The sequence below is a fragment of the Pomacea canaliculata genome, linkage group LG5, assembly GCF_003073045.1.
Source record: "Pomacea canaliculata isolate SZHN2017 linkage group LG5, ASM307304v1, whole genome shotgun sequence".
Lineage (NCBI taxonomy): Eukaryota > Metazoa > Mollusca > Gastropoda > Architaenioglossa > Ampullariidae > Pomacea > Pomacea canaliculata.
The window spans coordinates 33,433,644-33,458,035 of NC_037594.1; the positions used below are offsets into that span (position 1 = coordinate 33,433,644).

General features: G+C 39.7%; 1 protein-coding gene and 1 long non-coding RNA gene across 5 annotated transcripts; both read left to right on the forward strand.

The window, feature by feature from the left end:
* Positions 1-1,953: 1,953 nt before the first annotated feature.
* Positions 1,954-22,777, forward strand: LOC112565033. 4 transcript variants are annotated; one of them, XM_025240262.1, is made up of 6 exons: positions 1,954-2,435; positions 3,282-3,443; positions 5,003-5,133; positions 5,374-5,518; positions 5,715-5,863; positions 6,158-6,465. In XM_025240262.1, exons 1-6 carry the CDS (start codon positions 2,221-2,223, stop codon positions 6,190-6,192), a joined length of 837 nt encoding a protein of 278 aa, XP_025096047.1. In that variant the 5' UTR covers positions 1,954-2,220; the 3' UTR covers positions 6,193-6,465. The 4 variants fall into 4 exon arrangements, with proteins under 4 accessions (XP_025096047.1, XP_025096046.1, XP_025096048.1 ...); XM_025240261.1 differs by having other exon boundaries at positions 1,954-2,431; positions 3,278-3,443; XM_025240263.1 differs by lacking the exons at positions 3,282-3,443; positions 5,003-5,133; positions 5,374-5,518; positions 5,715-5,863; positions 6,158-6,465 and adding exons at positions 19,455-19,620; positions 20,732-20,862; positions 21,106-21,235; positions 21,930-22,078; positions 22,373-22,777 and having other exon boundaries at positions 2,306-2,431.
* LOC112565034 lies at positions 13,990-16,033 on the forward strand. Its single transcript, XR_003099325.1, has 5 exons — positions 13,990-14,091; positions 14,284-14,449; positions 14,700-14,827; positions 15,486-15,593; positions 15,878-16,033. It is a non-coding gene; the product is annotated as an uncharacterized LOC112565034 (long non-coding RNA).
* Positions 22,778-24,392: the final 1,615 nt, after the last annotated feature.

Below are 24,392 nucleotides of genomic sequence, written 5' to 3' on the forward strand. Positions count from 1 at the left end.
TACATCACCCATCCTGTACTACTAGTTCTGACCTGTTATTGTGGACGTGTAGTTTGTGATGGATGAAAGAAAGAGAAGTGTGTGAATAGGGTAGGGCCTAAAAACATTGCAATGAAAAAGTGTAAGAAAACTGAATTTAGAAATCTTTCGAAAAATAAGGTTACAGTGCAAAACATCTGAATGTGCTTTAAAGCAGGCGAAAAAACTTCAGCAACAGCAAGAAAAACAACAATCATTAATTTGTATAGCGCTTTTGTCATCATTAAAGGCGGTTTCAAAGACCTATTACTATAAACAAAATACACAAGCACAAGAATAATGGATGCCAAACTTAAAAAGAAATAAGTTTCAATGTTCTCATCATTATTTACGCTCATCCCTTCCTGCCAGCACTGGACTTTAAAGTTGATTTTCGCAAAGCAAGGGTCGGTATAAATAATGTTTGAATTTCACATGTAGGCCAGTAAGAAGAAAGAGTAGTCAGAATATTGATTCGAAGATTTGGGATAACAACTGAGAGCAGGGCACAGTGTTAGCACTTAAAAAGAAGCGAAGGAGACAGCAGTCAGTGACAAGGAGCAAGATGGAGGATGACACAAACAAACACACACACAAACACACAAACATCTCATCAGCAGATGACAGCGCGACGCGCATAGATACAGAATCTACTCTACACAACATAGTAATGTATATTTGATTTTTGTTTTATTTTCCTCATCGTGCATCAGGTTGCACATAAGACCATAGTCCGCCACCGATGTCGATCGGCTGAAATCCACTGTAGGTGACCCCATGTCCAGCCCTTTCCTTTCATCTCCCTTTCCACTGTTCGTCTCCAAGTTTCCTTTGGGCGGTCATCGTAGGGCGACTGTGGAGAGGTCTGCTGTCTGCTGGAGGAGCTCATTTCCAATCCATCGCCAACGCCTTCGTTGAACCTGCTTGGTGATGGACTCGGTTTCAGCTTTTCGGTGGAGTTCTTCATTGGTGATGGTGTTTGGCCAAAAGATTGCCAAAAGCAATGTATATGTGGTTCGTAAATAATAAATAGAAAACAGAGTGGTCCACAATGGTCCACAATGGTCCACAATGCTAGAATAAATAAAAGTGTCAGCACTAGGGACATAGAAGTTACAACCGGAATTGTTTAGAGCTGCACAAGACCGACATGATGATGCACTTAGCACCGAGTGGACTTCAGGACAAGAACATGCATTTTTTAAACCTGATAATGGTTATCTGTCTGAAAGTGGAAAGGATCCCTGCTGCTAAATTTTTGCTTTTGAAAACAGATAAATGAAGAGAGAGGAAAGAGAGCCTTGTCGCTGGGAGGTGTCACAAAGAATATGAATTACACAAAATTGGAATAAACGTATAAAATGAGGAAATAATATTTTAACAAGTACGACAATCACGTTAGAAACCTCACCCAACTACAGCCATTATCCTCCAATAATGTTTCTTGTCAAATAATATAGGGCAAGATGATTTCAGCGAACAACAACATAAAGGACTATCATCAAAGTGAGTGCATGCGTGCGCACGATTATGTGCAAACAAACTACATGTGGGTGGAGTTGAGAGCACTAGTAACTGGGGTACATCTCTTCAAATATGCACCGTTACACTCCATGTCAGGGGCGGGCAAAGTTTTCTTTTCTCGGGCCGGCCTTAAAATTCTAAACTAAAAATCCCACAACACGTGACTATACCACCAACCTAGTGACAATGGGGTAAAAACATATGTACATTGTGGTGTTCACTTAGCGATTTTAATGTAAAAAAAGGAAAACTGTTTCGCTCATAACCCTTTCAAAATTTATTTATTGTTTTGTTTATTTAGTGTCTCTGTGTTTCAGTTTTTTTTCTTTTTTTCCCCAGTAATCTTGAGATAGAATCGCTTTTGTGACTGTTTTACACTGCGGACAAAAGAGTGTTTTGATGCCTCTTCGGTGTGGATGGGTTGATTTCTATCTTTCTAACATAGAACGACAAAGCAACTAAAATACCTTCAAAAATGTACATCCATACTCAAATGTAAGTAAAATTACAAAAGCTTTGAAATTTAAAATATATGTAACAGGTTGATATTAAATGTTAAAAATAAAAGATGTGTTACAAAATTAGCTTGAAAGAAGAAAAAGGGAAGTGGGGGTCATACTACCATCCTCCCTTTCCCCTCTAGTCTCATCTTGTTTACGGTCTTTCCAGCCTGCTTACATGTCCAAAATATGTGACAAATTATTCAATTTGAGTAATATCTGTACCATTAGTGCCACGCTGGCAACTGTGAACACAGATATAAAGGTCTGGCTCAGTACAGACAGTTCACTCCTGCTGTCGACCGTTCAGCTCTCACACGTCGGTGTTTCCTCAACAGTCTGCGCCATGAAGTCGTTTGCCTTGGGTCTGCTGGTCCTCTACCTTACAGGTATGTACCAACACAAAAATAATATAATATACCAGTGTTAACGTCTTCAGTCTTGTTTTGACCTGTAAAATACAGCTGCCAAATGTATAATAGCTCTTAACATTACTAAGTCGTAGATGAATTTGATGCTAGCTTTTTTGTAGCTTCTTTGCACAGCTGCATTCAAAACATTAAACAAACTTGTCTCACTATTGTATCTACTTTTTCAATATTTTGTATCTGCGGGCATTTTATATATTTTAAAAAAAATCATCTTTAATCAATTATTTATCTTTTCAAAAATGTTGTTATTAATACTAAAGTGAAAATTAATTTTAGAATAGGATGGCACCTGCTTATAATGATGTTTTTGTTTTCTGTAGCATAAATAACGAGTAGCTCTATGCTGCTGTATCAATGCTACCTTACTGCTTAAATTATATAGAGCATGTTTCGTACCTAAACACAAATATTAGACACAATTTCAGGGTTTACCTTTATGCACGATCCACCTTAACAGAAATTATGTATTTACGACTCAGTTAGGGAGAGAAGTCTGAATGTGCCCGTCTAGGTGACTTTTTCAGTCTCATGAATGGAAATTATAAGACATGTTAAATTGAAGTTGAAGGTAATTAGTTTGTTATTTTTAAATAGTTCTGTTTCTCCGTAGATTCTAGCTTGTTGTGAATTATAGTCTTCCCATCTTTTAGGTTTCAGATCGATTTTGTTTCAGGAAGAGTGTGTGGTCTTGTTTGTTTGTTTGTGTGTGTGTGTCGAGTGTGTTGCCTGAGGGTGTGCTATAAACCTCGTTTCTCGTTTTACTTTTGAACCTCTGAAAATCTACTGTTTCCTGCGTATAATTCAGGAGCCTGGCTCTGTTTGCCATTCCTCCGTATAAAAAGCGAGAAAGTTCCTGCGATGAATCGCAAGCGATGCTGTGTGTCTTGCCACTTCTAGAATACTCAAACCCATTCAGCGGCTCCAAACTCGAAGAACTGAGCGATGCCAAAACCCTTGAACAGCAGTGCTCGTAAGTAGCAAGTTATTTTCTAGACAAAACTTGGTGTAGCTTCACCGGGTGGCATGAAAACTCACTCAATTTAAGTGACTGTGTCCAACATATTGTCAAGCCTCCTCCATTAGTAATATTCAATTTATGTGAGTTGTTTTCTTTACCTTTGACTGCACTGAATCGATGTTACAGACTTGTCGTCTGGTTGCCAAAACAGAAGTCTGCCGTGTCGGAGTGCTTTTTGATGGTTAAAAGTTGCAAAGGGTCGAGACTTATCTAATTAGCAGACAACATATGAAGACATCTCAACTGCTGTTACATATTACTGGGAGGATATATGTCAGATATGGTTATGTAACGCTGATACAGCACGTTTTTCATCAGATCATGTTTAGCGCTCTGTTTAAACTTGCTTACAGCAAAGTGGAATATGAAACACGGGCATTTTGCAATAGTATACATTTAAGTTTCTCTACTTTAAAAAAAAACTAAGTATATAAACATGCGGCACGAAATTATTCAAAAACAGTGCGTGCGGTGAATGATCTAGGGAATACGAAACTGTTCCAGTAGACAGGAAGAACTGGAAAAAAGAAAAGTATGACTGGTAATGGGCGATAAAGACTTCAATCCTGGTTAAACATGGAGACACACGTGGGTGGGACCCATCAACTGGTGGGTACTTGACTGCCACTACCTTGTTTTGGGTTCATTGAATTATGTCAAGCAGACAGCTATAGTCCCACTGAAGCCGGGACTAAACAGATTGTTGATGAAGGCATTTGTTTCAAAAATTAGAACATAGGGATCCCCGACACAACAAAATATGGCCTTGGGATAGTAACGGTTTCTAACACTTCACTCTAAAACGATCGAAAATTGCTACTGAGGTCAGTCATTCAGTCATTCGTCCCTTGCGTGATACCAGTCGTGGGGTTGAGGGGGTACACATGGATGGACGCGTCAGCTGACAAGGTCCGTCACTCACGTCTGTCTCGGGGGATAGTAACCAGGTCCTACACAGGACGACCAGTCTCTTCTTTACTTGAGTATGCTAGTTCTTCCTCAGACCACCGCGGCGTCGACTAAATTTTTTTTTTCACGAGTGTGGTGATAGTGCTTCTAACAACATCATTAGTTTTAAGTTTTTGTGAGATCCGTAGTGGCCTCTTGAAGTACTTGTACTCGGTTGGATGGATTGTCGTGGAGTTTACGTTTCAAAGCAGGATCTCTATTGCGAGGGATTTATTGAGATTGTACTTCGTAATAAGCATGGTGTGAGCACGACAGACCCTGTCCTTCCTGACATTTTTTGCTCTTGCTGAAGCAATCTTATTGCGGATATCTGTTGTGGAACTGCAGTTGGTGGTGCCCAAGTACTTAACACTTACCACGATTTATCTTTTCAATCAGACATCCCTTCGTGTAGATATCTGCTTTGCCGTTGGAAATGATCACTACTTTACTATTGGTAGTCCACATTCGTTTTAGCAGTCTGTAGTAGTGTTTAGCTAACAATTTGCTACTACACAGACGAGAAATAAATGCGTGTATGATATCTCTCTTGCATGTCTCAGACTCCTGGATAGCGCTAAGGACTGTATGAGCAACTTCATTAGTGACTGCTACCCTTCAGAAGCTGTAGACATCACAGTTCAGACTTTGGAAAGTGTCGTGGGCTACGTCTGCAGTGCAGAGGGCAAGGATGGTAAGTCTGAAGTAACACAATTTCTTTTAGTCTACTAACCCTTTCTTACATAAAATTAAAAAGACAATTTTAAAAATCTTTTGTATAAATAAGTACATTAATAGGCAAGCAATAAAATAAACTAGTGGCACGTTGCGATTACTTTTTAAAAGGATTTACAGGTGTTTATTTCATCGTTTCTGTTGCAAACTCAAAAAGAATTTTATGACTTTCATTTTAATAAAAGTCTTTTGTTTCCAGCTCTTTTGTCCGAATCCGAGTGCTTTGCCAACGCAGACATCGAGAGCTCTATGCAGCGCTGCACAGACCCATTGGATCTCGAGTTACAGCAGGCAGTGGTGCAGCTTCAGGCCAATCCACAAGCCGATACTGAGATCATCTGTAGGTACGTATGACATAACACCTGCAAGGTATCTGTGAAGTGCAACATGTAAACATTAAAGTGATCTTACAAACGGATTAACTAAATTGTCCTCTGTAAAAAAAAACAAACTTGGTGTGCCCCAGTTCTCGCACTCTAAGCGTTTAGTTCACATTGACCGTTAACTGTACTAATGCTATTGAAAATACACAATGTACAGGCCAATCGACAATTTCGCGACTTGTGCGACACAAAGGGTGAGGGCGGAATGCAGCCAGAAGGCTGTCAACTTCGTGCGAAACCTTATCTCTCGTGTGACGACTCCAATTAAAAGTACGATAGGATGCAACAGCCAGGCCAGACTGGTCCGTAAGTATTGGTGTGCATATCATTTTGTACACTTTCAAGTGCACACACTCCATGCTACACGCTTCTGGTTTTAAACTGCTGTGGAGAGTATCATACGTTATCGCTTATATTAAAATGTGTTTTTATTATTTGTAGGATTTGCAGGTTATCTCGTTACAGTAGATGTCAGTAGTAGCAACACTACAGAAAAAAATGACTCAAGCAACAGTGCAATATTTTATGTGAAGAAAGGTGCTGGTTTTTGACATTTTAAATGAAAATTAGAAGCTCAAAAACATTTGTTTTCGTAAACAGGCGACCTCGTGAAACTCATTGCTCGACGAAAGTGAAGACAACAGTGACGACAGGGAGGCGGGGACTCACAACAGCTTTCTATGCTCGAGCTGTTGTCGACGTTTCACAAAGTGTATGGCAGTGCTGGAAAATTTTCAATACGAATTCTGTTTAGCTGGCGTGCATGTCAGCAAAATCAAACTTTGAAATCCAACTCTGTATTAACCTGATATCTCTGCAGTCTACTCATATAGCATAAAAGCACTTTGCTAAAGTCTTTTTTCTTTAGATATTTGAAGATTGAAATAAACTCAATTTTGCAAAGGAATTTTTGTTTCAGTTTTTTTTTTTTCATATTGGTATACGTTTATTGCATTTGTTCTAGAATGATGTATTTGCAGCATTTTAAAAAACTTTTGCTTCCGTGGGCTGAAAAATTTGTGTAGACTGTGATAATGCTTATATTCCGTTTGGTTCATGAAGCTACTATGTAAAATGCACTCACACACACAGAGACAGGGTACACCTGTATGCTGTCACTGCTCTGGCTTAAAAGTATAAGCTATTGTTCTAAATACTACAAACGAGACGAAAGGCTTCCACAGAACTTCGGCAGTCGTGATGGCTGATACTAGTAAATAAGGGGAGATAAGAAAACTACCCGTGCAGGCTCGGAAAACTAAAGAAGGCCACTTTGTGGACATGCCCAATGTTCTGTCCTCACCAGCTTAGTGGCTGGAAGATGACGAGGTTGGGGAAAAAAAATTGGTACAGCATGGTGGATATTGTTCAGCTGAACGTCGGGTAAACCAGCGACAGTCACAGTAACTGACTGATAAAAAAGTGAGAGCTACTGTGGATTTCTTGCCCACTTCAAGGTCTATACAACTTATTCCAATACGCCGCTTGTTTTAGCTTAACGCTTGTACAAATCTGATTAGCAGAAATGTTAGTTGTTGTTGGGTCTAAGTACAGAAAAATACCCCGTGAAACACCGACATAGGAACAACAGAGGAACCCTAAGATTCCAAATCCAAACAGCTACGGGATCGGGTGAGATATGATTCGAACTAACTTAGCACATTGTCCCAAACCCCATATGCCAATGAAAGCCGTTTGTCCTTAGAGAAAGAGATAGAGAGAGGGAGAGAGAGTAACGAGCATGAAAATTATCCGTAAGGAGTATTGAATTAACGTTGAAGGTATAGATGCATAATAATTTGATTTTCCCCTGATTCAAGCATCACAGAATTTCTAATCTTGTGAATTATTAGTGAGAATGGAATAATCTTACCAATTCTGTTCTGGAGCATCCATGTTTACAGTCTTGGTCTTTGTTGTTAGCTGTTGGCCGAATCAAGGTGTTTTGCACAACTAGACCTTGAATCCATGCAGCACTGCATGAATTTAAAAGAAGTAGAATTGCAGATGGCATTACTTCAACCTCATGACACAGCAAATACCAATGCTGCGACCATCTGTAGGTACGTGGCACGTGAGCAGCTGTATCTGTAACCTGCAGGGTGTCGCCAATTAAATGATCTCCCAAGCAGTTAACAATATACATGTTAAATCAAAGTTGTTTGTTGGGAAACTCCAAACACTTTCTCACTCTCAAGACGTACACTGTATATTAAAAAGAAATGGAGATGTCAATCAAGCTAAGATACACTTATTCATGTATTACCACATCCACACAAAAATCGATTGCAGTACGTTTGGTCTGTATGGTATCAACATGTCACACTTCCGTCTGGTTTGTTTTATAGCGGGCCAGTAGATACCAATGGTGTAGCATTTGATGATTTTGTTTTGCCTGGTGTAATGATCTCTTAGCACTTAATGTGAGTGATAGCTGTTGTTGGTGTGACTCAACGAGAAGCAATTGACAGACGATTCGGAGTCTAAAGGTACTACTTGCGCAAAGACAAAGGCCCTGTATGTGGACCTTGTCCGGAAGACACAAGTTGTCTGAGGAGGTCTTTAAGGACAAGTCAGGGATGGCTCAAGAAATTTTAAAAAGGGAGAACCAGCACACACAGTGTAGTGAAACATCCGCTGTAGGGACCTTTGTACCAGAATTCCAAGAGCTCATTACTAGTTGGGGAACCTACATCATGGCAGAGGAGAAATCTTTGCCTTGCCACAAGCCTTGAAGGATAGGGTCACCATCTTGCTCTGCATCAATGCAAGTGGACATTAGAAGATCAAGTTATTGCTCCTTTACCGCTCAGAGAATCCACGAGGTTTCATTGTTATTTGTTTAAAAAATTACTTTAATTCTTCACAAAATACCATTTTGATTGATTTTTATGTTGATTTTCTGGGGTGGGAACAGATGAATTAGATTTCCATTATTTCAAATTGGAAAATTAGTTTCGAGATACGAGTTTTTCATGATACGAGCTATGTTATGGAACGAGTTACATTTGTAACCCAAAGCGTGACTGTATGAGTGTGTTTGAGGTATAAGAATATGTCGTGGTAACATGTTGTGGTATTGTTTTGTGTCTTGATATCGAACTGTCCCTAACTTCTCTCTCTGAGATTAAATATTCATTTTAAGAATACTGCCTAGTGAGTGTTTGAAACAAACACTTTCAGATGAAAGAGAAATATTCAAAATCTCTGTAATTGTTAGAAACCCATCTAGAAGCGTAGTGAAAATGTTAAAGAGAGCAGCATTCAGTTCACACGAGTTCTTGAGCATTTGCAGTGCTGTGGACCTGCTGTACTATGCAGGAAGAATCTAATGGAGTAACAACAAACTTGTCGTCTACTACTACAGTAGCTGTAGGATCAGCAAAAACATGCTGCCTGATTTGTTTCCTTCGCAAAAGAAAGACACAGAATTTTGTAGTCTCGGTCTTGGAATAAGAACAGCAGCATACTTCTGCTTTAAACTCCATCCATAGCTGTCCTTTCTAAAACGGTCTCTTCTTTGTATACATTAACACCAAATGATTTAAAACCAGTTAAAATTCATTGGCGACTGTCCAGATGCTTGGACACCACTCCAGCAAGTTTTTGAGTGCAGCAGGGTGTATAAATGTGTGTTTCATGGGTAAAGAGATGTTCAATCATGATAAAGATATGTTGTAACATGTTCCAGTTGGATGATAGAATGCAACAGATGGGACTTCTATGGTTTCTCATGAGCTCAATTCTTTTTTAAGTGGAAACCAGATATTCATCAAGACTGGTGCATTTTCAAATCTGACTTAAAAAGTAAATCATATATTAAAATAACAAAAGTAGCCTGCAGAATACAGAAAGTTTACTGCAATGTAAAGACAACAATGCTAGCCGACAAGAAGTATTTGAAAATGCATGTCATGACTGGGAATGGGTGATAAAGACTCCAATCCTTACTTAAACCTGTAGACAGAGGTGAGTGAGACCAATCAGCTGGTGGGTTCCTTACATCCACCACTGAGGAAGCAATGTAATAATTAACAATGCAAGAACATTTACGAAGTATAAGAATGCATAAATATCTTTTGTAGAAAGATTGTGTATCCTGGATGAACACATTAATTTGATGATTATGTAACACGGGACAGTGAAAGAATTTTTGAATTTTTTGTGTGAGTGACAACATCACCCATTCTTAACCACTTGTTATGACTTGTTATTATGGATTCAGAGTTTGTGATGTATGCAGGAGATAAGACTAGCGTTGCTTTCTCTCTCACAGAGAAGTGCTGTCTGTGCACACACACTCTGTCAGAAGTCACACACTGCATCAAGGTACACAGAATTAGTTCTTCCATTCCACATACAACAAATATCTGTCAGTGGGTTTGCTGTAACTATATTTAAAGTTGTCCTGGTCTAATACCGACTTAATTCTTCTTTTGTTGCCTTAGTTCCTTTCTTGCTTGGTAAGTTGTTACTGCAAATGGTCTGAACAAAAACCTGACATTAACCCCACAACATATATAAATTTTTCCCTACAAGTGAGCAAATAACATTTAAACACAGATTCCCACTGTAATTCAAACTTCTTAATTCTTGTGTTCTAGCCCCTGCAGACCATATATTATTGCATTTGCAATTAATACTTTAAAGCAGCGGTTCTCAACCTTTTACATGTGGCGACCCCCCTGACGAAACACCGGTACGTCCGCGACCCCCCTTAGCGGCTAGGTCGGTGGAAGAAAGCGGGGGGGAGGGGGGGAGCTTTAGCTAACCGTAGAACGCGCCGTCGAGGAAATCAATGCAATTCAAACAACGGAAGAGCAAAGTTCGTATCTGCCAAGAACGTATGTGAATATCTGCTCGTCATAACAAACGATAAATAATACTAAAGCAATAATAAAGTAATTATTTTATTGGACACTCACTTTGATTAACTGAATAAGGTTGAGCCTTGTCAGTTGCTGTTTCGATAAAGAAAGCGCAAACCTAGTTGCCTTCTCCTACCAGCAAAATGCTCCGGAGACCATCCAGGCCTACTCGCGTCCAACACATTTCATGTATTTCCGACATCATTCCATGCCTCGATAAATACTCCTTCGCTCACACAATGACGAAGATTGAAAATGGCGGCAGAACTTCATTGCTTTCTCAGAAGGAGAGATATTCACCGTTGACGCTATCCAGACACTGTTGTCCAATGGTGTATGTTTGAAGACCATTTTAGGAATTGCGTCTCAAAGGTCATGAAGCTGCCTTCTTTTGCGTGGACACCCGATTGCTAGGAATCACCAAATGCGATTACGGACTCCAATCCTTATTTACTACATCAATTTCCAGCCGAAAATAATGCCGACAACGCTCCATTCTTGCATCCGTTTAGATGGGCTAATTACATGCTTGCATCCACGGAACTAATATCTAATTCCAAGTTGTTCAGACCCTTATTCCTATCTTACAACAGCACGGGAAACTATACCCAAAAATTTCGTTGGTGTATCTTTGTCCCAATATGTACGTCCACAACGATAGAGATTTCATGTCGGACGAAAGCATTCATTCTTCGGTGTTTGTAGAATTTATGGTGATTGTAAATTAGGGCACATCCAGCCGATGAGGATGCTGGAGAGAGAAGAGCCAAAAGCGAGGAGGGAGAATTGGAGCTATGTTGAAGGAGATTGTGTTTCTGAGTTTTGGAACGTGAGAATCCACTGCATGCCACGACGACAGTGTACTTGAATAGGAAAGAAGAGATTTGGAGTTTAGCCCCCCGCACCACTCGGTTACACAATGTAAAACCTAATCCACTAATTACAGTATAAAAGAAAAATTATTAAAAAAAAAATGACAAAACCCTTCCCGCCGAAATGTAAATGGACATGCACCCACTCATGCACTTGTCCATGCTCAACCAACGCCATGCCTCCCACACTTAGAAACGTCGCGAACACCCCCAAGCTGATCAGGGACACACACTGGCCTCCGGTACTATACGGACTGTGATCATTCGCGACCCAAGGATTGAAGAACCGCTGCGCTTAAACAAGGATCACATTCGGGGTTCAACTCCCAGGGAAATAACAACGAAGTTCTTCCCCTGTCTGCGTTGCTTCTAGAGGCGAGATAAGTATCTTTCTCACATAGTAGCATCCGCATGGGAACCACCTCTAGCACCCATACTCGGAGATCCGTCACAGAAATTTCCGATGATCCTACGATCTCCACTTGTGAATCTCCGCTAGCAGTAGCTACAGGCCAGCCAGAATTACTGACCGGTGACGGGAAATCCTTGTTTCGAACGATGCTTGATCCACTTTGATCATCCAAACGGTTTCAGTAGCCTCTCGCCCTGACGCCTGGTTGCACCTCCTTATTTTCATCTAAATAATCCTAAAGAAAGTAATTCTAAGATTTATTCTTCCTTATAATTATATTTCCTCTCTTTCCCCGGAATACACAATGCTCGATTCTCAACGACACAAGTTAACTTATCCCAACTACGTCTAGACTCGAATTCAGTCAGATTTAAAAATCATTAATCGTTGATCAAAGGCAAACCAATAAACCAGATTGTTAAATAAACTATGAACAATGAAATTAGGTTTATGTAATTATGAATGTTATGTGATGGATAGCACAGAATTACTTCCTAATGATGCTTCTGTATTCTTCTACACACTTCAAGCCGGATGTCTGTCTGTCGTTCGTTTTTTTCTTTTTTTCTTGTATTCTTTTTACTATTTTTCGCAAGCAACTCCCCATGACCAATGTTGCTTTCTGCCACCTCTTCATAATCCACTCAAAACTGAGTATCCTACCTGCAATCCACTGACTACACAACCACACCTCCTATCTTGTTATGAAATAGGGTATGTCATCAAAAATTTACATAGAAACCTAATTAGCCTTTAGACAATATCAGACTATTTTAATCATCAGCATACAACAGACAGCGATCAGAGAAACACACTTCTTAACAGTCAAACAAAAAAAAAAAAAAAAAAAACTTCCCACTATTGCATAAAACCTGCACCGCGATGTTCACAGCTCGCAACAAGACTACCTGATGATGCATTAGACAACCGATGGGCTCAGACAGCAACAGGTCTATTTCTGCATTTTTTTATTCTCAAAACTTAATAATTAATAGGCTATTCTGAAAGTGCGATACAATCTCTTGCATAGATTTTGCTCAAAATGGTAAAGGAGATGAGACGCCTTGTTAGCGACTATCACAAAGAATCGTGATTTCCCAAAATTGAAAAACATAAAACATGACAAGATAGTAACAAGTACGACAGTTCTCAGAAAGATCACTCAAATGCAACGCATTATACCAGTATTCAACGCTGTTTTTTTTTGACAATATTATAGGCAAGATGATTCGCTAACACCATTCAAAGTCAGTACCGCTAAATCAGTTATTGCCGTGCCGCATGTGCGCGGTGATAGCGTTCGCCTTATGAATATCTAATCATATCGTTCAGCATGGAAGTATCAATAGGCACTGGATATAGTTGTCTCTTTAATATCTTGCACTGCTCACCCACGTACTATGACTGTAGGGAGATTACTTCTTCCCCTCTTTCCCAAGACACTCGATTGTTTTTCCTGAGATCTCATCGCCAATTCCTGTTTTCCGCATCACTGAACTCATTCACAAGCAGTAACACGTAACCATGAGCACTCTGTCCACGTCCAGTGTCTCATGAACAAACTCATGTTTGTAAACTAGATCCACCTGCTTCATTCTTCAAGCTGCGTACAATACTTAAGAGAATAAGAATGCCATAAACATTCAACTTCATTCGCATCCACCAACTGTCATGACAGTTAATCACCCCCCCCCCCCTGAGTGAGCCATCCAATTTCTTTCCCTGTTTATAAAATCTATGCTAAGCTTGTTAGAACGTCGAAATAGATTGAAACCACCTCACAAATACATCCTAAAAAAAAATATCACTGTTAATACCTGGTCGTCTACTTACTTCAACCTTGTCCTGAATCATCATCTACAATTGTTGTACAGACATCCTCTAAAACCTCCACTCTGACGGTTCCTGCTCTACCCGCCTGCCACACTTATCTTTAGAACGATGACAAGCAGCACGTGACTATTATGCTGTGAGTCCTGAAGCTTAGTTTTTTCTTTTGAAATCTTTAAGATCACCTATCATCCGCATATCTTACAAGCCAAAATAACTCACAGGAGAGAATTGTATCTACAGCAAATTGTATGTTTCTGTGTTGAGTGCGGTCAAACAATATTTTCAAATATTATGTGCGTAATTAGTAGAGAGCCGGCTGGCTCAACCTTTTTTTTTCAACTTATCCTGACTCAATTTTACAATTCTACTGTCCAGCGTCCCCTATAAAAATGCCATATATATCCAGCGGCACCACAATACTCTTTTTTTCGTAAGATGCGTTCTCAGCGTTCTGTTGAAGGCAGTTATTTTTGTCTTCTGTAAGTCTACCTACCCATGATGTCAGCTACTTTTTTCTGCCTGATGGCGTGGAAGCTGTGACCATAGCTGGTGCGTATTTTGCTGTAATACTTTATCATCAGACTACATAACTAATATTAAGTAGGTATTTTGGACTTGAGTAGTTAATCCATTACACCATGATCCTCTGTGTGTTTACGTGAGTGCGTGCACTATATTAATTTAGAGTCATAAGTAATTTCACTCATCTAATACGTATTGTATTTTGTTCTTGGCATTCAGGAGCAAGTGGTGATGTTCCGCTTGATATGCTGGCTAGAAATCAAGGTTTGTGCTCTCCAGACCAGTTCCTAGCGTGTAAAACGGTTGTCTGGGAATTTTTGATTGAGTTTGATGTGTCCATGCTGGAACGCCTTACCGAAATTACTAACCTTGACCTCCTCTGCAAGTATGGTTTTGTCCACCACTACAATGAATTTAAAACTCTCAGTTTTAGAATCATGTCTGTGTTTTCTGTCACAAGTAGTATTCTCGATAATTTCTCCATAATTTTTATTTCATCTGTTTCTTTTGTTTGTGTGGATTGAAATTTATATTTGTTAAGGATAATTTAGTGAATGTCGTGTAACAGCACCAAGCAAACCTCAGAATAAGGCAAAGGCTTTTGCACTCATTGTGCAAGACTTGGTTTGTTTCAGCCAGCTACAGGACACAAAGCATTGTGTGAGCAGCTATAGGCCGGATTGCAACTTCCCGGACATTCGATGGGCTTTCCATCTGTACCAGGACACCGTCGGCTACATCTGCAGCGCGGAGGGAAGGGACTGTGAGAACTATTCAGAACGTTGATAATGTCACTGATGCCGTCATTCTTCGCACACTTCACTCGCGGATTAATTTCATTATTCGTATTTTTATCAAAGCACAGAATACACCTGTCTCCTGTTGGCCCTTTGCACAAGACAGACGTCGTCGATCGCTAGGTAGTCAAAGTGTACACAGACACTGGACACCCTCCCCACCCACACACACACACATTCTATTGGTAAAACGCTGCTTGTAGGGAAGGACGGATTTAATTGCTGATTTGCTCAAAAGTAGGTACTTCCTTTCACATGGGCCACTCTTTGGCCAACGGTCTCTGTAAGTAGCCTACAAAGCTTGCACCTCTGATGTAGCCCTCCTCTCTTATAACCCTCATACCTGTGACAGTTCTTGCTGCTACACCCTCTTTCTGATAGCACTGTCTATATATATATATGCATATTTTTCTTTCTTATTTCTATAATAATAACAAAATCATTAATAGTAGCCATTAATATGGACATAAAAAAAGGACTTGGGGGGGGGGGACCTGTCTGCATCCTCTAGCTTACTAGGACGATGCTTTAAGATGTCGATTAAGCAGATAAATTAAAACTGACTGATCGGTGAATGAATTTCTTTTGTGAAACGTGTTCCGTCTTGTGTCCTTTTACTGACAGTACTTTTGGCAGGAAAAAAAGTGCTTTGAGAACCTGGAGAAAGCGAATACCCTCCAGCATTGTATTGCGAAATTTCGAGGAATCTATCAACGGTCCAAATCCATGTGGGTAAGTAAAGTCATTAACATTGTTTGAAACAAACTGCTTTCTTTCTGCTTTTTACTTTCGGTTTCTTTATTTCCTTTTTTTCATCTCCATTCTTCTGCTTTACACACTTGCACCTTGACTTCAATTAGAATTCATTTCCTTCTTATGTTTCTCCCAACTTGATGCGGATATCACTTATACACTTGTCAACATTTTCAAAACTCTGTCTTATCTATATATGAAACTCGGGGCCTCTCACTAATTACTACTAAAACTTTACTAAAGCAGAGGAAACTCTTGTGCAGAACATTGGATCAGCTCGGAAGCTGCGTAGAAGACAATGTGAGGAGCGTTTGCAACAAGAAGGAAGGAGATTTTGCTGAAACTCTGATGTCTCTCTACCTGGTGCATTTGAAAAGTGCCATTAACTGTGACGAAGGCATCAAGGCCAAGAGAGCCGGTAAGAATGGCCCCGTAAACACTTAAACTCACACGCTCACACACACCCATATACACACACACACTCAGACACTCTCTCACCCACAATCACCCCACACACACTCTCATACGCACACTCACGCACTCACTCACACCACACAAAACACACAATCTGTCACACACTCACGCACACTTGCACTCACACTCTCTAACCCACAATCACCCCACACACACACACTATCATACGCACACTCAGCACTCACACACACACACACTCTCGTATGCACACACACACACTCACACACTCAGAGAAACGCACTCTCTGTCTCATACACTCACGGACACTTGCACTCACAATCTCTCACACTTTCTCACACATATATTCACGCTCATACAACACGCACAGTTAGTGACTGGTTTCAGTATAAGAATTGCAGTTTGTTAGCACAGTCAACGACGACGACGACGACGACGACGGTTAGAAAACAATGATATAGAGAACTGTTTTACTTTAAACTGTTTACGTTTCTTCTTCTGTCTACCAGGCATCTTCGTATGCTCTTCCATCTCTGATCCCTCTGCCTCAAGATACGGACAGCCAATGTTTTAGTCTTCCTTCACAACAGAGCGACGAACCGGCCTCTGCGCATGACAAAGATGTCTCTGTACAATAAACGTGCGTTCTAGGCTACGGATAAACTATTTTCTAAATTAGTAACAATTTCTTGAAAATCTTTGCTCACAATCCGCTTGTAATGAACGCTGTATTTTGAACATCGGATGGATTTCAAAAATCGATCCGTCGTTCTTCCTTTGTGGACACTTTAATGATGAGCCCTTCTGTATTCTAGGAAGTAATAACTTCTGTAGATTCCACAATTCCTAGCGATGGTATCCGGACACCCCAAGAGAGTATTGCTGTTAATAATATCAAATAATACCAAGTGAACTTGTATAGCACCATATCCCGGACCTATGGACAGGTTCATGGCGCTTGACAGACAGACAGACAGACAGACAGACAGACAGACAGACAGACAGACAGACAGACAGACAGACAGACAGACAGACAGACAGACAGACAGACAGACAGACAGACAGACAGGACTCACGCAACATATTATGCAACATTGACAACTTTCGTGATGTCAGAGGGTACGCCGTTCTGTGTTTTTTTTCTTTTTTTTTTTTTTAGTTGTTTTGTGAAAGAGAACGTGTATTCAGCTTTGTTTTCAAAAAAATAATAAACTTTGTTAACTAAACTAATGAATTGTTGCTGCTGTTCTCGATGTTTCGGGTGTTAAAAATAATTTTGTTGATGTTGTCGCTAACGCTATTAACTGTTTCTTTTATTTAGTGTCTGTTGTGTTTCAGTTTTATTCTTTTCCCCCCAGTAGCAACTAGGCTATGCCATATAAACCATTTTGTGGTCTTTTTTCTGACTGCTCTACGCTGCGGACGAAAGAAGTGTTTTGGTGTCTCCTAGGTGTGATAGGTTGATCCCTATCCTTCTGTCCCTCCGTTTTCGTCTGTCAGTGCACTTGTATATACATATAAGGCAACGTCCATAAATGTCATTGTGAATTGCTATGCTTTTGTTATAATGTATGATTCTGTAATTATGCTATCTTTCTGCCCCCTTCTGTAAAACTATTTTGGTGCTTTGCGGTAAAATTATTTCTATAGATTGTATTTTTGGGCGCTGGAAAAAAGAAATATCTTCTGTATTTTGTACACCTTGTACAAGATGTAGTTGATTTGAGCTTACATTCCTCATCACAATCGCCATAACACTGAATTGCCCTCTGGAATTCTTATCTTATCTCATATCTTATCTTATCTTATCTTATCTCTTATCTTATCTTATCTAATATCTCAGAAGTCCTATCGTAACAGGGATGTAAGTCATTCGTATTAACAAAAATATAGGAAAATAAAATTGTTACTTTATACTTATAAAGAATTCATCAAATAATCGTGATTGATATAGTTTCTTTCCTACAGTTTTTGGGTCTCCTACACTTAGTAATAGCTGCATTGCAACATCGACAGCGTATATTAACGACTAGTACTGTACAGTGCCGGCTACCGAAAGAGTATTGAACCTATTCCTAGGGTGAGTTCTCTAAATTAATCCCCTGTCATCACTGTAGTGATCAGTACTTAGCGAGAATGTCAGTCAGAACTAATTACATCCCAGTTAAACTCAATAATGTCAGGTCATTGAGTGCAAAAGGCCACCTTCTTGGTTTTTATGACAGAAACTCCAAAGCACTAATCGACGTAAATGACTCGGATGTCCTGTCATGCAAAAAGAAAAAAAAGAGAAAGAAGAAATAAAGAATGCTTGCTGCTTGCTGTGAGGTTCTGGAACCTATGACACAGAGACATTTGTCCTCTACAAATTAAAACTGCCTGCCAATGGTTTTCCACGACTGTGGATATACCGATATTTACAACCAACTAAAACAAATTTAAAATACTAAAGTAATGCTTAAAAATAGGAAATGTTTTTTCAGTAAATCATAGAATGACAGAGCAACTACACACGTTCAGAATGAACCATCCTCCATTTAACCCTTTCCACTTATCTTGTTAGCTCATCGGTCTTTCCAGTCTGCTTATGACCTTTAACTTACTCCCGGCTTTTAACGCCCTAAACTCATGGGAACAAATTGTTCAATTTGAGTAATTTCTGTACCATAGGCGCCACGCTGGCAACTGTGAACAAAGATATAAAGGTCTGGCTCAGTACAGACAGTTCACTCCTGCTGCCGACCGTTCAGCTCTCATACGTCGGTGTTTCCTCAACAGTCTGAGCCATGAAGTCGTTTGTCTTGAGTCTGCTGGTCCTCTACCTTACAGGTATGATATCCCAGTGTTAAAGTCTTTAATTTTTCCGTAAAGTACTACTGCCAAATGCAATAGCTTTAACATTACTAAGTCTTAGATAAATTAGATACTAGATTTTTGCACCTTTTGTATCTACTTTTTTCGTTCAAAATTTTGTATCTACAGGCATAAACCTCCATCGATGAATTTTTAAAGAAATCATCTTCAACTAATAGTTTATTTCAGTCAAATAAATGTTTTTATTAATAATAAAGTGAAAATTCAGTTTTAGAATAGAATCGCATCTGCTCATAATGGTTATTTTATTCACTGCAGTATAAATAATTTGTAGCCTTATATAGGTGTATCAATACTGTCTTACTGTTTACGCTAAGTAGAGTATATTTCGTACACAAATATCAGCCACAATTTCAGAGTATATCACACATTTTACAGTACCAAATTGTGATTTGTAGATCATCCTGGTGATACATCATTATTATCAGCATAACATAGGCAGTTACAATTTCGTCAATGACTGTATACTAATGTTTCTCGTTTTACTTTTAGACCTCTGAGAATCTAATCTGATGTTTCCTGCGTGTAATTCAGGTAGCCTGGCTCTGTTTGCCTGGTCTCCGGTTAAAAAGCGACAAAATACCTGCGATGAATCGCAAGTGATGCAGTGTATCTCACCACTTGAAGAATACTTAAAGCCACTCAGTGGCTCCAAACTCGAAGAACTGAGCGATGCCCAAGCAATTGAACAGCAGTGCTCGTAAGTAATTTTTCCAGACAAAACTTGGTGTGGCTTCAACCGGGTGCATGGAAACTCGTTCAATCCTACTCTCTGTGTCCAACGTATTGTTGACACACGTGGGTGGGACCCATCAACTGGTGGGTACTTTACTGCCACTCCCTTGTTTTGGGTTCATTGAATTATGTCCACTGAAGCCGGGACTAAACAGATTGTTGATGAAGGCATCTGTTTCAAAAAATAGAACAAAATATGGCCTTGGGATGGAAACGGTTTCTAACACTTCGCTCTAAAACGATCGAAAATTGCTACTGAGGTCAGTCATTCAGTCATTCGTCCCTTGAGTGATACCAGTCATTGGGGTTGAGGGGGGTAGCACATGGATGGATGCGTCAGCTGACAAGGTCGTCACTCACGTCTGTCTCGGGGGATAGTAACCAGCTCCTACACAGGACGACCAGTCTCTTCTTTACTTTTCGTAGGCTAGTTTTTTTTTTTTCTCAGACCACTGCAGCGTCGAGGAACCTTCCTTACACTTTAAATAACAGTTTTCGACAAATTATTGTCTGGCTACATTACTTAATCCCACCAACTAATGTAGCTTTGCTTTGGCAAGTGATGTTTCCTAGACTTGCACGAGTGTGCTCACTGTACTTCTAATAACTTCATTAGTTTAAAGTTTTTACGAGATCCGTAGGAGCATCTGGATATACTTGATTGCCTGAATTCTCCTGGAGTCCACTTTTCATATTCGCAAAGCAGGATCGCTACTGCGAATGACTTGTAGAGAGTGTGCATGGTAATAAACTTGATGTTGTAAGTACAACAGACCCTGTCCTGACTGGCATTTTCTGAGTTTGCTGTTGCAATTTTGATGCGGATATCTGTCATGGAGCTCCAGTCTTTGTAGTTGGTGGCGCCCACGTACTTAATATGATTTACCTCTTCAATCAGACCTCCCTTTATGTAGATATCTGCTTTGCGGTTGCCAATGATCACGACTTTACTTTTGGTAGTCCTATTTGTTTTATCCCCATTCGTTTTAACAGTCTGTAGTATTGTTAAGTTGACCATTTGCAATTAAACAGACGAGAAATAAATGAGTGTATGATATCTCACCTGCATGTCTCAGACTCCTGGTTAGCTCTAAGGGCTGTATCAACAACTACATTAGTGACTGCTACCCCTCAGAAGTTGAAGACTTGACAATTCAGACTTTGGAAAGTGTCCTGGGCTACCTCTGCAGTGCAGAGGGCAAGGATGGTAAGTCTGCTTTGACACAATTCCTTTTTGTCTGTTAGCCTTTTCTTACACAACGTTGAAAAGAAAACTGTAAAAATCTTTCTAATAAATAAATTAATTAATAGGCAAGCAAGAAAGAAAACAAGTTGCATTTTTACCTCCATTTTACCTGATTATCGCTTCTTATATGATCTGCATGTGTTACTTTTTTACAAGTGTTTATTTCCTTGTTCTTGTTGCAAACAAATCGGCTTTTGTTTCCAGCTCTTTTGACCGAATCCAAATGTATTGCCAACGCAGACTTTGAGAGGTCCATGCAGCACTGCTCAGATCTCTTGGATATAGAGTTAGAGCAGGCATTCCTGCAGTCTGACTCTCCAACAGCTGTCTGTAGGTACGTGTGACCTGAGCAGCTGTAGGTACGTGTAACACGACCAGCTGTAGGAAATGTGACGCGAGCAGCTGTTAGCTTTATGAGCAGCTGTAGGTACGTGTGAAGTGAACAGCTGTAGGTATGTGTGACGTAGGCAGCTGTAGGTACGTGTGAAGTGAGCAGCTGTAGGTATGTGTGACGTAGGCAGCTGTATACGTGTGATGCGAGCAGCTGTAGGTACGTGTGAAGTGAGCACATGTAGATACCTGTGATATGAGCAGCTGTAGGTTTGTGATGTGCAAGCAGGTCACCATCAAAGTGATCTCACAAACAGATTAACTAAATTATCGTCTGTAGAGAAACTTGGTGTGCTCCAGTTTTAGAGCTCTAGATGCTTAGTGCACATTGGATGTTAACGGAGACGTAAATAAAACCTGGGATTGATAGATACGTTTACACGTGTATCACCACTTCTACAGAATATGAAGCATTAAAAAACCGCTCCATGGCAGTTTAAACAAAGTGGCGAGTTGTTAAAGTATTCTTTGTGTCTTTTTCGACTTTTTCTTCTTCTGCTCATGCTCTATTTTCTCCTCGTTATTCCTTTTCTACTACGTCTACATACTAGTTTATTTTTTACGAATATTGCTGATACTTCAACCATTAGCTAAACTATGGTTATAACTAACACTACTGAAAATACATCAATGAACAGGCCAATCGAGAATTTCACGGTTTGTGTGGGAGAAAAAGTGAGGGCGGAATGCAGCCAGAAGGCTGTCAACTTCGTGCGAAACCTCGTCTCTCGTTTGACGGCACCACTTAAAAATATGATGGGATGCGACAACCAGGCCAGACTCGTCCGTAAGTATTGGTGTGCAAGTCATTTTGAACATCTTCAAGTGTGCACACTTGATCCATGCTACACACTTTCGGTATTAAACTACGGTAGAAAATATCATACGTTATCGCTTCTATTAAAATGTGTTTTATTATTTGTAGTATTTTTATGATATCTTGCTACAGTAGATTTTTGTATCAGCAGCACAACAGAAAACAATGTCACAACCAACAGAGCAGTATTTTATGTGAAGGAAGGTGCTGGAATTTGACACATTAAATGATAATTAGTAGCTCAAAAATATTCCTTTTTAACAGGCGACCTCGTGAAACTCATTGCTCGACGAAAGTGAAGACAACATGACGACAGGGAGGCGGGGACTCACAACAGCTTTCTATGCTCGAGCTGTTGTCACGTTTCACAAAGTGTATGGCAGTGCTGGAGAATTTTCAATACTAGTTCTGTTTAGCTGGTGTGGATGTCAAACCATGAGATCAAACTAGGTGTTACCCTGATATCGCTGCAGTCGAGGGTACCAGAATATCTATCGTAATCACTTAAAATAGGAAGCATAGGATAACTTTGTACAGAGGATACAAAACACCGCAGCTACACGTGACCGACTGTTCCTGCTAACTACTCATATAGGATAATAACACCTTGCAAAAGCATTTTACTTTAGATATTTGTAGATTGAAATAAATTCAATGTTGCAAAGGAAATTTTGTTTTAGTTTGCTTTCTGCTATTTAATCTTCTTTGGAGTTTTCAAACAATGGACTTAGAATGATGTATTTACATAAAAATAAACAATGATAGCTAATGGGCTGGAACACTTATATAGACTCTAGTGATGATAATGCTTATATGTTGCGCTTGTCTAATGAAGATACTTTGTAAATTACACTCTTTGTTTCGTTGGATATCCTCTTGAAAGCCCTCTAATACTCCAGTCTGGAGTAAGATAGATTAACACAGACACAACAATCTGGAGTCAGATCACTGCCGGTCACCCACACATCCACACTGATTACTTGGTGAAATAAAGACATAAACAAAAATCTAAATTAAATAATAATATTAAAAATTATTCAACAAGCAAAATAATTATCGACATTTACTAATATACATTAAGATAACTGAAAGTCCTCCTTAAATCCCTCGATGCAGGATTTGAAGCTCCACATAAAAAGAACTCCTACTCTTTCTTTCAGTCCTGGCCTTTTTAAAGGTCATCAAGATGCTGAGTATTAGTGCCAAAAGAAACACAGAAAAGTAGCATCCTTAGTTAAGTTAGTTTGGTTTATTCGTTGTTACTCCTCGAAGAGCATAGGGCCGCAATCATCCTTATAATTTAATAGCTATTCAGCTTTGAGCTAAATTACAAGTCAAATATTCCCCAAATTGTAATTTACGGTCCGCCTCATTTTGTCATAGGGAGAGAATAATAATCCAGCAAACAAACAAACAAAACAAAAAACAAAAACTCACACACTCAAAAGACTTGAAGAATGAAAACCTAGACTACTTGTTGAATAAAACAGAACTGACATATTTATCTCAGTATGTTTTCAAGTGAATGTATTACACTCTACTAACAAGACCGCCGCTCACCTGGTCACCGACGTGAGACACAAACTAAACGCCGTGTACCCGGACAATCCCAAGTTTATCCTCGGAGACTTAAATCATTGCCGGTTTAGAGGGATACTCAAAAGCTATGAGCAATATGTATCCTGCTTCACCACACAGATGAACTCTATTCTCTACCTTTGTTACTGCACTGTTCTCGGTGCTTATAAAGCTCGAGCTTACCATCCCTTGGAGCGTTGTACTACAACAGTATTCTCCTGGCGCCGGTGTGTAAGACAGCGTGTCGGTGATTCACACCCGTATAAAGACTGTAAAGTGCTAAACAAAAGACAGTATCACCCGCCTCAGAGTGGCAGGTCTTTTATAATTCCAGTGATAATCTAGATGACTTGGCTGATGTCGTGTCTTCATACATCACTTTCTGTCCTGACAGTCATACCGTCCAATGAAAATGTCATCTTTCTTACAAATAAACCCTGGGTAACGAAGGAACTAAAATCCGTATTGAACACTAACAAGCTTATGTTTTATACCGGAACTGCACACGACAGAAAATTAGCCAACAGGGAGGTGCGTGATGCCATTAGTGAGGCAAAGAAAAGATACAGAGATAAAGTTGAGTTGCAGTTCAGCAGCGGCGACCTCAGGGCAGCTTGGCATGGAACTAAGAACATGTCCTCTGTCAGTCGCAAGGAAAACGGTCCTTAAAAAAAGCAGTGGCCTTGCAGGCGTTGATGAGTGTGAT